This window comes from Montipora foliosa, chromosome 10 (assembly GCF_036669935.1).
Source record: "Montipora foliosa isolate CH-2021 chromosome 10, ASM3666993v2, whole genome shotgun sequence".
Taxonomy (NCBI): domain Eukaryota; kingdom Metazoa; phylum Cnidaria; class Anthozoa; order Scleractinia; family Acroporidae; genus Montipora; species Montipora foliosa.
In genome coordinates, this window is record NC_090878.1 from 13,068,861 (window position 1) to 13,081,360 (window position 12,500).

Below are 12,500 nucleotides of genomic sequence, written 5' to 3' on the forward strand. Positions count from 1 at the left end.
TTTGTGTATGTCTTCGACACCGTGCACCCAAACTGAAATTTTCGAAAGTTTAAGTTCAGGGTTTGAGTTTCCGACTGCAAAATGAGCTCTCCTGTCCCCTCCCCAAAAAATGGGAATGCCAATAACTATCGCAAGGGATCCAGTACGTATTCGTATTCAAGTGACCTTGAAGCTGTTGAGGAAGAACATCAAGAAAACCTTGGCAATACCAAATCTTCGGCCAAGAAATTAGAATCGATTGATGAACCCTCGGCAATACAGCAAATGCCCGACGAACAAACTGATGCGCTCACGGAGAAACCCATGGAAAGAATCATGTCAACGCCATCTCCGAGAGAAATAATGAAGACGAAAATTCGATACCACTTCATGAATCCATTACAGAAATTTCGTGCGCGACGGAGAAAACCATGGAAGCTGTTACTTCAGATTGTAAAAATTGTTCTTGTAACTATTCAGGTAAGCTGGGAGATCAGCCAAATGTCGTGATCTGTGTGCATAATTATTTTGGCTGAATAGGCCATTTTGCAGTTGTTTGCGCAGCGACCTACAATAGCCTATGAATGGCTGCGAAGCTGCCGGTGACCTTGCAGTATTGATACAGCCCCCACTGCTTTTGTCATGTAAATTAGGTTGTTGTAATGCTAATTAGTCCATATTAACATTACAAAAGAATGGAGGTTTGTATCAAAACAGGGTCACCTGCAGCCTCCATTCTTAGGCCAGGTAACTTAGCTACAACTGTAAAATGGTCAATTGATTGATGATCTAACACAGCGTCAGTTATTTCCGTATCATTGAAGAACAGAAGGGTTTTCATTGTTATAACCTCATGGCAATCAAACACACTGTATTAAGTATGGCTCTTGTTATTGAGAGACCATTCCGCTGTCGCATTTCTTTTTCGCTGTCAAACGTAGTAAACTTGTAGACTAAAGCAATTGAGTGTCGCACCGTAAAACCAAAACCAAAGTAATTACTTTGGCCAATCAAAAGGGACAGAGGCAATCCAGTAAACCAATCAAAGCTCGAAGCAATTACATGTAGCCGACACAAAGCGCAGGAAAATGTGCACATGCGAGCCACGATTGGTTTTGGTTTCACTTCTAATTGGTGGAAAAAGTGGCACAAGAACTTTGAACCAATCACTGAGTGAAGTAATGCAAAACCAAAGGTAAAGGTTAAGTCCGCTACGAGCCTAGAAGACCCACCAGGCCGGCGCTTATCTCCAGTTTCTGTAGCATGAAGCGACTAGGAGTATTTCTATTCCCCCCTCGATGGGATGCTAGTCCATTGCAGGGTTACCCCCAGCATTTTCGCCGGTACCCATTTACACACCTGGGTGGAGAGAGGCACCGTGAGAGTAAAGTGTCTTGCCCAAGAACACAACAGAATGTCCCCGGCCAGGACCCGAACCCGGACCACTCGATCTGGAGTCAAGCACACTGACCATGAGGCCACTGCGCCTCCCACAAAATGCAAAACCAAAGCAATTTGCTAATTACGTTCGACATTCAATGATTGAAAACCACTCTAACAGCCTATTACTGTAGATAATCTTATGATTGCGAGTGCAATTTGGAATTAATAAGCACAAGTAAAATAATTTTTTCAAAGACCACCAAAATTACTAGTGCAAGCTTATTTATTCCAAATTGCACAAGGAAAATCATGTGATTACTTGTTAATAATCTACATCAAAAAATTGTGATTGGTGTAACAGGACCATCCAAAATTTCACTTCTTTTGGTGTACTTTTCTGTTTTAATGCGATTGGAGTGGCGCCCACTGTAGAAGCTAAGAAAAGGAGCCTTCAGGTTGCCTTTGACTGTGGTCGGCTTTTTGTCTTGTCTTGTTGCATGGTTTCTGGAGTTGACAGCTTTGCGCATACTGTAATTGTCAAATGTGAAAGTTGGGACTGGCAACAATAAGGCGCATTGCACTGTAATCTATAGTGATTCCTCTTGGATAAGGGCTGTATTCAAGATGCTCTGTCAGGAGACCCCAGGTGCACAGCTGCAGCCGAAAGACAGTGTGTTTGCAGAGAAAGACCTCCCCATGCTACCAACCCCTTCTCCTTGTGAGTGTATGCCAGATATAAAGTTTGCAGTACAAGGTGCTGGGAAACAACTGAATATAATAATAATAATGATGATCTTTATTGAAATATACTCTCGGGCAGACGTGAGAAGTGTACAATTCAATACTAATGAGAATAAATTAATACTAATAAGACCAAACTATACTATGCAATACTATATTACATTTAAAACACTCTACTACTAGAAAATCCAATAGTTACACAAAGACACCTATTTATGACTTGTGGTAAAATGCCGTATTTACCCGTGTATAAGTCGACCCTCCATTTTTTGATGTCAAAAAAAAGCAATTTCTTTGTTAAATGTTCATGGGATACTAATCTTATATTCTTTGATTTCTAGAACTGTGGATACACAAAAGGCTCCCGGCAGGCTCCCGCTTGGGTTTAGGGCAAGTTAGACGAGTGTAGTCTAGGGCGAGTGGGACGAGCTGAGAGCGGTCTCCACTCGCTTCGCTCGTGCATTCACGCTTCACTCGCCTAATTTTTTTCGCTCTCGCTGGGAGCCTGTTTGCAGGCTAGCAGGCATTTTGTCCTTGAGTTTCGAAAAAGTTGTCAGAAAATCGACGGCGGGTCTAATCTGCAGGTCACAGGTTGCAGGTCATTGTTTCACCAATACAGAAAGTATCCTAAACATTCTTAAAAGCTAACCTTAGGCCTAATTAGGCCTAAACAAAAGTTTCAGGCCTAAGGTTAGCTTTTATGAATGTTTAGGATACTTTCTGTATTGGTGAAACAATGACCTGCAACCTGTGACCTGCGACCTGCGACCTGCAGATTAGACCCGCCGGAAAATCGAACATGTAAACCTCAAACTAACCTGTTTCATTGTTCAGGGATAAAGTGCTTTAGAGGATAAGCACAGCAGGAGTCAATCTTTTAACATGACTTCAAAAACGATGCTAAATGTGCAAGGGTTAATTGGTCCTTGATTTATAATAATTATTTCAGATGAAAGACTTCAAAATGAATGGAAGCAATTCCAGTTGAAAGGAAAAAGGATTTCTCCAACTCTAAATGTTGAAGGTACTCACTAGCACAAATATGAAATAGACACTGGAAATTTTCGTTTACCAAAGACGGAAAGATCAAAAAGGCATTTCTGTTTCTTCAAATAAAACATGATTGTTCAACTGCTTAGTAACCTGGCACAATACCTCATGTTTGGTGCAAGTATCGTCACTCGCATTGCGTGAAAATGCTGGTTGGTAATGATTGTTTTTTATTCTTTATACAAACCTGGCTGATTTAAATGCTTTTGCAAACTTTGTAGTGTTTGCTTTATGCGTTTTTTGTTTTGTTTGTCATGATTCATTTTGAAGTCTTTTGTCCACTGCGTCCATTATGCCCAAGACAACATTATTACCGGTATGTTAATTTTGAATAAATTATTTACCTGGAACTCAGCTCAAAATCTTTGACCTGTGTATAAGTCAAGGGCGTTTTTTGGAGCTTCTTTTGAGGCCATAAAAGGTTGACTTACACAGGGTAAATACAGTAGTTATGACTTCTCTCTCAAAGTGCAATGATTTTCGGTTGTAAGAACCCGTTCAAATATCCTCATAATGATATTGGTAAGAGACAGTCATTGAGAGGAGACTCTTTAGGAGTAAGGGATACATTTGCCCATTGCCACGTTGAAAGGACTGTATGTTGTTTAATTAAGGGAACTATGAAAGATCTCTGTAATAATTGGAGCGAGGTGGGAAGCATAGTCCCTCCAGAGCCAATATGGGAGTTCATTGGGTCCAGATGCAGCTCTCATAATTATGAAGATTATCAATATTATGAAGATTATATAGAGCTCACTGCAGTACTTGCCCCTTTGTTTTGGCAATCTTGTGAATTTGGAATCCTTCTTTATGCCTGGAAGATGGCTTAAACTAACAACCATTGCAGTCAAGGTTACATAATACATAGGAGGTTGCTATATATGGCATCACCTTTCAGCAAGCCACATCATCACTCTATAACATTACTTTTTGTGGAGTCTCTCATGTGAGACACATTTTATCACCATGTTACATGCATGGTACCCCATTCTAAATGTGTTCATGGCCAGGTGAACATTACCCTTCTGTAGTTCGCCAAGTCATTTGAGTCCTTCCTTATGAGTAGCTCTTGCTTAGTTAATAACCCCTTTCCCTCCCTCCTAAGAGTGGTTTTACTTGTAAGTGGGGATCGGTTCACTGGTGAATGGGTTGAGGCTCACTACTGTGGATTTCTAATCAGCTATGATGTTTTTGATGAGAAATCTGTGACTGGTGCATCTCAATCCATGGAGGGTTTAAATCTTTACTGGTCCTTGTTTGACTGTCCTGTTGATTTCAAGTCTGTAAGATTTCAGTGGAGTTTGTTCAAAGCTTTTATACCAGGGTTCTAGTGTGATTTATTGGCAGTAGTCTGCACAGTGGGTCGTGCAATTAGCAGAGTTCCAGTTAATTTTGTGGTTCGTTTGTAATTGCTGTTTTTGTTGCCTGTTTGTGTTCAGTCGGTCATGCTTTTCAATTCCTAATTAACAATCTATCTGATGTAAATGACATGACAGTCCCCACATGACAGATAAGGAGCAGTTTATAACATCTCACAAACCCATAACTTACAGTCTAATATCATATCTGAGATTAACCTCTTTGCTGTTAATGAGTTAGGAAATGCAGTTTCCTGAAGTTTAAAAACAGGGCCACAAGAGTGCAAGCGATTTTTTAAAAGAACGTTATTTAAATCAAGTGATCATTAAGGTGACTCCTCAGAAAAACACGTTGTGGAACGATTTTCTTGAAACGTTCCCTGAATGTTCCCTACTGACTAATCCCTGTGTTGAGAACTACAATAAAAAAGATAAGTCACAGTGCTTGCTTAAGAAATATAATGGGCCAATCTTACCCCATTGATGCCCGTGCTCATACTAAACACGAGCATTATTTCGTTGGCTCAGGGTACATTTTGTGGTAGCTAAACAAGAGGGTTTTTAAAATTAAAGTAACACTTGAAAAGACACCTCATGAGTAGAAAGTCTGGAGCATATGGTAGTATAGAGCATATAATATCATATGTAGTTTCTCAACTACAACTACAGCTGTTATAGGGGTATATCAGCCATGCTCTCTGACCTAAATAATAATATTATTGGCCCTTACTGCAAATCAAGGTGCAGAATACATTATATCTGGTCTATATGCATGTTTTAGTAAGTCTGGTTTATTAATAAAATCGTCGTGCTTAAAAATAAGCGAATTGCGAAATTATTTTACAAAGATAAAACTAATTACATCGAGTTCAAAATGGACTGCTGGCCTTACAATAATAAGAGGATAAAATACAATAATTACCAGTAGATAAAAACCTAAAAATTAGAAATATATCAAGTTATACATTGAATTCCCATAAGTTCCTAAATTACATGTCATGAGTGTAAAGGCACATCGCTGGAAAAAAGCTTTGTTTAAAGCTTTCAGTTTTGCAACTTATAACGGATGGTCTGTCTTTGTTGCGAAGGGAGCGACCGTGCACTTACAACCGAGTCGGTGGCACAAGATGGTGAAGACGGGACTCGGGCTCATTTATCTTTGTAAATAATTTGCTACACAAACCCATTCTTGTGTGAAGTGATACACACCCAGTAGTAGCTAAGGCCTCTTGGTAGTGCAGTGCAGGAAAGATGATGCGCAGGGCCCATTTCTGCACTCGCTCGATGCTATCTGATAGTTTAATGGGGAGGGTGTTATGCCCCACAGGACAACAGTATTCAAGGACAGACCTAATGAGCGCAAAATAAACCTTAAGTTGGTCGGCAGGTGGTACTCCGCCGTGTTTGAGGACACGAAGAATATGCAACCTCTTTGACGCCTTAGTCACAACCTCATTAATGTGCAAATCCCATTTGAGATTACTTTGAATTGTAACTCCCAATACTTTATGACCATCAACTGACTCAAGGGCCTTAGTGTCTATGGCCAAGGCTGATGGGAGATGGTCCACAACTCTACGAAAACGCAAAGTCATCTCCTTGCACTTTGTGGGGTTAAGAACCATATTGTTTGTAGGCCAGCCCAAGTGCTGATGTGGTCAAGTTTTTATAAGATAGAGAAAGATATTGGTAACATCTCCCTCCCTCATGAGCTTTTTTCACTGCCAGTGTATCGCACAGTACAAGGATGACTCGTGACTTTAAGATCAGACAACTACCCTCCTGAGTTAATTCTTATAAAGACTAATTAATGGCCAGGTACAAAACATGGGTCACAGGTCCCAAGTCACAGGTCATTGTTTTACCAGTTGATACAGAAACAATCTTAACTGTTTACAAATGCTAACAGTGGGCTTAAAAACCTCTGTTTGGGCTTAATTAGGCCTTAGGTTAGCTTTAATGGATGTTTAGGATACTTTCTGTATTAGTAAAACAATGATCTGTGACCTGTGTTTTGTACCTGCCGCTCATTAACTTATATGCAAGAGGAATTCCAGTATGGCATTGTTAAGGGTGCATCCTGATCACATATGATTGGTGGGGTATTTATTTTCCCTTTAGGGTTTTTAAGTTATCATTTGTGTGATAACAGTATTTTAATCTATTTTACAAAATAATGTTAAATATTAAAATTTCAGCGGGAAGAAGAATGCTTGCATCATTGATTAAGAAAGTGATCGCTTAATAGAAAAAATGATTCACCTATGATTTTCATCCAACCATTCATTTCCCAATTCCTTATTTTGTTGTCCCTTTCGTTGTAAATGTTGTCATGAATCCTCTAAGCTTATTGACCATCATGTAACAATGTTCATTGCTTCATGTTTTCAGTGCAATTTTGATTAGGAAAGGCTAATGATGCAGAACAATATAATAGTGAATTGTGACTTACTTAGATTTTATTGGTTAAATTTTCTCATCTTGCAGATTTGCCTTTTTGGATTTGATAGATTTTCACTGGTGACATTCCTGGAAAACAATCATCTAGCCCTAAAACACCTGTTCCTCAAAGACTACAAAAATGGCGATCAGGGGTTGGTTGTGTTTACAAGGGCACAATTTTACAGTTATTTACACTATGCACATGAACAGGTTAGTCCAGGACATCAGTTTTATCATTTTATCGTGAAGTAAGAAAATAAAGGATGCTCAATAGGAAAAATAATCATTCCTGGTATCAATCCCTATTAACCTTAAAGCCTGATGGTTCCTATTCAATCATGTTTTAGTTTGGTTTATTTGGGATTCACTGTTTTCTGTTGATACAGATTATACATAATCACCCTGGGGGAAAAGGTGTTTCTTCTTGCTATGATAGAATTTTCACTTATTCTTGTTTTTGATTTGTTGACAGTATTATCAGATAACAACTGTGCCCCTTGGTGCGTATGATTATACTGGTGTGGTGAATGGATCTGAGCCTCCTCCCATGCGTCTGTGTTACAGTTATTATGCTGCAGGAGGGATAGAAAACAACACTTTCAAATTTGACCCCAAGGTCAACCAAGGTAACTACTGGTATCTAGGCATGTGTTTAAAAAAGAAGTACATGTAAGCAAGACAGAGTCACCAAAGAGTAATAAATATTCTCCAAAAATTGAGTACTTACACTGAAACTGAAACTGTTCATCAGTAGCATGACTGTTGAACATTAACCCTTTCAGCCCCGTGGGGTTCCCCATTGACGAGTAAAATCGTCTGGCGTTAGACAGAGTAAAATCTATAAGTGGCACTATTGGGAGTTAAAGGGTTAGCAGAAAGTAGTCTTTTGATGATGACCTGAGAGGATACAGTGTGACCAGATCTCCCCTTAGACTTCCACTGTATATGACAATGAAACAGCTGTTGAAAGACTCCTAACTGTATAAACGTACAATATAGATGAATTCACAGTTCCGTCACATTGGAAAACTTCAAGAGCATACACTGGACTATATATAAGAAAGGTCACAGGCTGCTCTGAAAGAAGCAACTTCAGGCTTTTACAGATGTCATGTGATCGAGCAAATTGTCAGGGGGCTCCTGTGTGTGGTGTCCATATCAACTTTACTTCTAAATATCAGTCATATAAATAACAATCAGTAAGGTTTTCAGCAAGGAAGATCTAGTGAGGGACTTTTAAAGTGGTCAGGGTAGTGGTCATTGACTTTGAAAGAGCCTTTAACACTTCTGTTAGTACAACTCAGATCTTTTCGGTACTTCCATATTTCATCACTAAAAGTCAAGATATCTTCAATTGAATTCTTCTTTTCTGCTTGTTCCACAGGATGTATAGATTTAAATCGTTCTTTTGACCATGACCACGCAGTAATAAAAAATAACACCTTTAATCTGGGAAGGTGAGCTTTGTCATGAAGTGTTTGCATGGATTTTTTTAGAAACTCTCAAGGTACTTTTACTGTTATGAAGAATATTTATTCAGTTGAGTAAGTGTTTTGTTACTAAAAGTTTATGTGTTCAATTTAGGCTTCGTACTGTTCAAATGAAGTTCAATCTCAAAACAGTGAACCTAAAAAATGTCAAAGCATGGGATAGGCCTACCTGTTATCAGTTGAACATTATGGTATGTAGGATTAAACTTATTGTACCCTAAACCTGTGTATAGTTGGATTTCACTCACACAACGTTGTTCCATTTAGAAGCTGCCATTGAATTGTGACATAACCATGTTCTCAAGTTGCCAATCCGCTTGTTTATTTTAGCCAAATTGTACCAAACCCATTGTTGCAGACTTCGTTCACCTAAAGATTTTTACATCACTTATCAGTCATGCCAAAATATTTCTGACTTTGGTAAACCAGAAGAATTCTCTCTGACCTTCTGAAGCACCAGTAACTAACAAATCATGACCAGTCAAATGAGGATGTATACAAAACATGGACCCCACGTCCATGGACCACCACTGTGGACCTGGTCCATGGGCTACCCTGCGGACCACCCCTCATTTTTACAGTTTCAAGCAGAAAATTCTTTAGATGAAAAAGAGAAGTGATTTTAGCACTTGTCTGGACAATTTAAGCAATAAAAGTTTTAAAAAAATGTGTAAAATAGCTGTTATATTCAGTTAAGATAACGGTAAACTGCATGGCTGCCATTTGTGCCAGAAAAAAGCAGTGTGGCAAAGTCCCCCAAAGTGTTGTTCATTGACCCTGAAAAGCCCCTAAGGAAGTGGTTGACTACATAATTATTCATTCATTCATCCATCCATCCATCCATCCATCCATCCATCCATCCATCCATCCATCCATCCATCCATCCATCCATCCATCCATCCATCCATCCATTCATTCATTCATTCATCCATTCATTCATTCAATCTGTTGGGCTCATTTGTTCCAGTGAAGGCATTGATGAATGTACATTTAAAGTGTGGTTTAAAGACGAATCCCTCTGGAGCCACCAAATAGGTGGTGCAGCTGTCTATGAGAAGCCCTTGTGTAGGGGTGAGAAACAGCCCTATATTCCCGTGATAACGTTTTCAGAGGCCATGATTTATTTTTGGATTGAATTTTCCACGAAATTATGAGACTCCTGAAGGAGTCCAGTGACCAATCACAAGAAACTAACTTGATGTCATAGGTTAACCAAATGGAAATTGTCTCTGTTTCTTGCGGAAAAGGTAGTATAAAAATAGACTCAGCCAGTTGTTCACTCCCAGTCATAGGCTCCTATTTAGATTTTCCAGGTAAGTGCAAGTATCACTTCTCTATTACATCTAAAGATTTTCCTGCTTGTAACTTTACAAAATAAGGGGTGGTCCACAAGGTTAGTCCATGGACCAAGTCCATGGAGGGGTCCATAAAGGGGTAGTGAAGGGGTCCATGGACCGGGTCCACTGAGGTGGACCTGGGGTCCATATTTTGTATACGTCTGGCAAGTGAGGTGCATGTCTATTCTTCATCATTGTGGCAACCCCAAAATCTTTTGAAAACATTAACCCAAAGATCTTTGTGACAAAAAGTGAAGAATAGATCTCATGTCTATGACTAGCAGGTTAGTGGGCCTATGAATTACTTAAGTTACGTAACTTTTGCAGCGAAACATGAGTTATTGGTATTCAATAGAGAACTTTTTAAGTAAGGTGCCTAAAGCTATCACATACAGTAGGAATAGTTTTATTTATTTAATTTGTTACCTCTGTGTTTGAGTTCATTTTTTTGTATTTTCTTGTCTGCTTTTTTAAGATTTTGTTCGACAATGTCAAACATGATGGACGTATGCCTGTGCAGCTCTTAATGAACAACACTTTCTTACCCTGCAAAAAAGGAAACATAAAGGGATCAGATCCACTCAGTAAGTCAAAAGCTGAAAAGGAAAGGCCATCTAATGCTGTGTCCATTGATACCTTTCACAACACTTTATTGAAAGAGACTAGAAGATTTTTTCTTTCTGTTCTACAGGAACACGGGTAATAACAGAAACATTGGTTGTCTTTGATGCTGTTGTCATCCTCATCTGCACGGTTTCTTTGTTTCTTTGTGTCCGATCAGTGTACAGATCATCGAAATTGGCAAAGGTAAGATGGGGTGAGTTGCTTTGTCCCAGCCTGAAAACAGGACTCTCAGTTGAAAATTGTATCACTAACTGAAGAAATTACAAAAAATGGGCAAACAAAGCATGGTCTAAAGTGCTTGTTATGTGCAGTGCAACACTCCAAGGTTTTGTTTTATTACCTCTATTTAGGAAAACAGATATCCTTGCTTAAGGACGTTCGCGCCAATTGTTTCTGCACATCCTTACTGCGCACGCAAATGCACACGCCACGTCATACACGAGCGCGCGCGCTAAGTAATAAAATGAGAACTGATAGGGCAAAAGGCCATAGCTATAGCTTTGCCTGGATTTAACGGTCTTGGACGTTCGGTGACCCCTATTTTTCTTTCCAGAAACGGATTTTATTTACAATTATCTCCACTTTGTCCAAAAATGAACAAAAAATCAAGGTGGGAAGTTCAAAAAATTTCAAGATTTCTGCTCACGGGACATCAAATCCTGCCATCTTGCGGCTGCAAGGCGCGTGAAACTGTGGTCGCTAAATGCGGACTTGATCTTTAAGGGAACCTCACCAGTTGACTAAATTCACTTAATTAGTCCACTCAAACAATATTTGGCAGAGAAGATTTCACTTCAAAGATTTAATTGCAATATATTTGGGTTTACAGACACTGGCCTTATTCGATAACGAAGACCGATTTTGTCACATTTTGGGTGTTTTTCCGGACATGTTCTCTCCAAAACGAAGTCGGTGACCCCCCATTTTTTTTACATTTCTGACATAGCTAACTCATCATCTTACAGTGGTAAAAGTTTCAGAAGAAAATCAATGTTGAAAAAATTTCGCGCGAACGTCCTGAAGGTATTTTGAAAGGCAACTGCTTGCTATACAACTTTCAAGTCTCATTTTTGTCATCCTTTGGCTTTTACAATTCCTCAAAGGTAGTTTTAGGAAACAATTAAATTCTGTATTCCTGTCCCAAAACGTGGTAAATCAAAGGCCCTTCATACAGGGAAGATAGAATTAAGTGGTGTTTTTTTTTTTCTTCTGTTAGATTAAATAACATTTGGTTTAATTGTCGTACATATATTTACATGCTTATGTAAATGACAGCATTCTGTGCCTATAATTATGAGCAAGTGTAACACCATAAGTAATGTACCTTTAAATGTACCTTTTTTGTAAGGAAGCTGCAAGGTTTTTCAAGGAGGATGCAGTTCTAGAAGACTTTACTTTCTGGGATTATCGAGAATTTGTCAGCATGTGGTTTTTTGTAATCATGATAAGTGACAGCCTGACTATCATTGGCTTGGTATACAAGATGGCCATAGATCAAAAGGTGAGTTAAGAAAGACTGTTGATGCACATTCTTTTGTAATGTTATTAATTTATCATTTCTTGTTAATTCTTTATTTTCCACTTTCTTTGCGGGGGATAACACTAAATGACTCCTGATATCCATTGTCATACATGTAGCTCATAACAGTTCCTTCTGTCTTTAATTTAAAATTAAGCAGATTAAGGGCTACTTTCTTTCTATAATTTGATCCAGGACAGTGATTTCTATGATGTGTGCAGCATTTTTCTTGGAATAGCAGTTCTGTTAGTTTGGATTGGTCTTCTCAGATTCCTGTCATACTCCAAGAAATATAACGTAAGTAACATTGTGCGAGCAGATACGGGCCTCACAGATATACACAGAGATTTACAGATATAAATTTCTAAGTTTCTAACTTAGTCTTTATAGTACAAAGTTAAGGTCAGTGCAACAAGAACTTTGTGCTTCTTATCCAAATATAGCAGGATCAAAAACCTTTTTTCTCTATTTTTGAATTCAATGATGTGGCTGTTATGTACGCAATACGAGTGATGCCATCTTGAATTACAATAACTTTATTATGAGCTGCTGCACCCAATGGTTAGTGGCATAATAA

The 12,500-nt window shown here is 38.8% G+C and overlaps 1 protein-coding gene across 1 annotated transcript in view; it reads left to right on the forward strand.

Moving 5' to 3' along the window:
- Positions 1-81: 81 nt before the first annotated feature.
- LOC137974312 (mucolipin-3-like) overlaps positions 82-12,500 on the forward strand; it is a 19,746-nt gene continuing 7,327 nt past the window's right edge. Inside the window, exons 1-9 of the mRNA XM_068821197.1 lie at positions 82-459; positions 6,999-7,163; positions 7,426-7,579; positions 8,338-8,410; positions 8,538-8,634; positions 10,256-10,364; positions 10,472-10,587; positions 11,753-11,905; positions 12,119-12,220. Coding sequence (XP_068677298.1) covers positions 82-459; positions 6,999-7,163; positions 7,426-7,579; positions 8,338-8,410; positions 8,538-8,634; positions 10,256-10,364; positions 10,472-10,587; positions 11,753-11,905; positions 12,119-12,220 — 1,347 coding nt within the window. The remainder of the gene's footprint in view (positions 460-6,998; positions 7,164-7,425; positions 7,580-8,337; positions 8,411-8,537; positions 8,635-10,255; positions 10,365-10,471; positions 10,588-11,752; positions 11,906-12,118; positions 12,221-12,500) is intronic.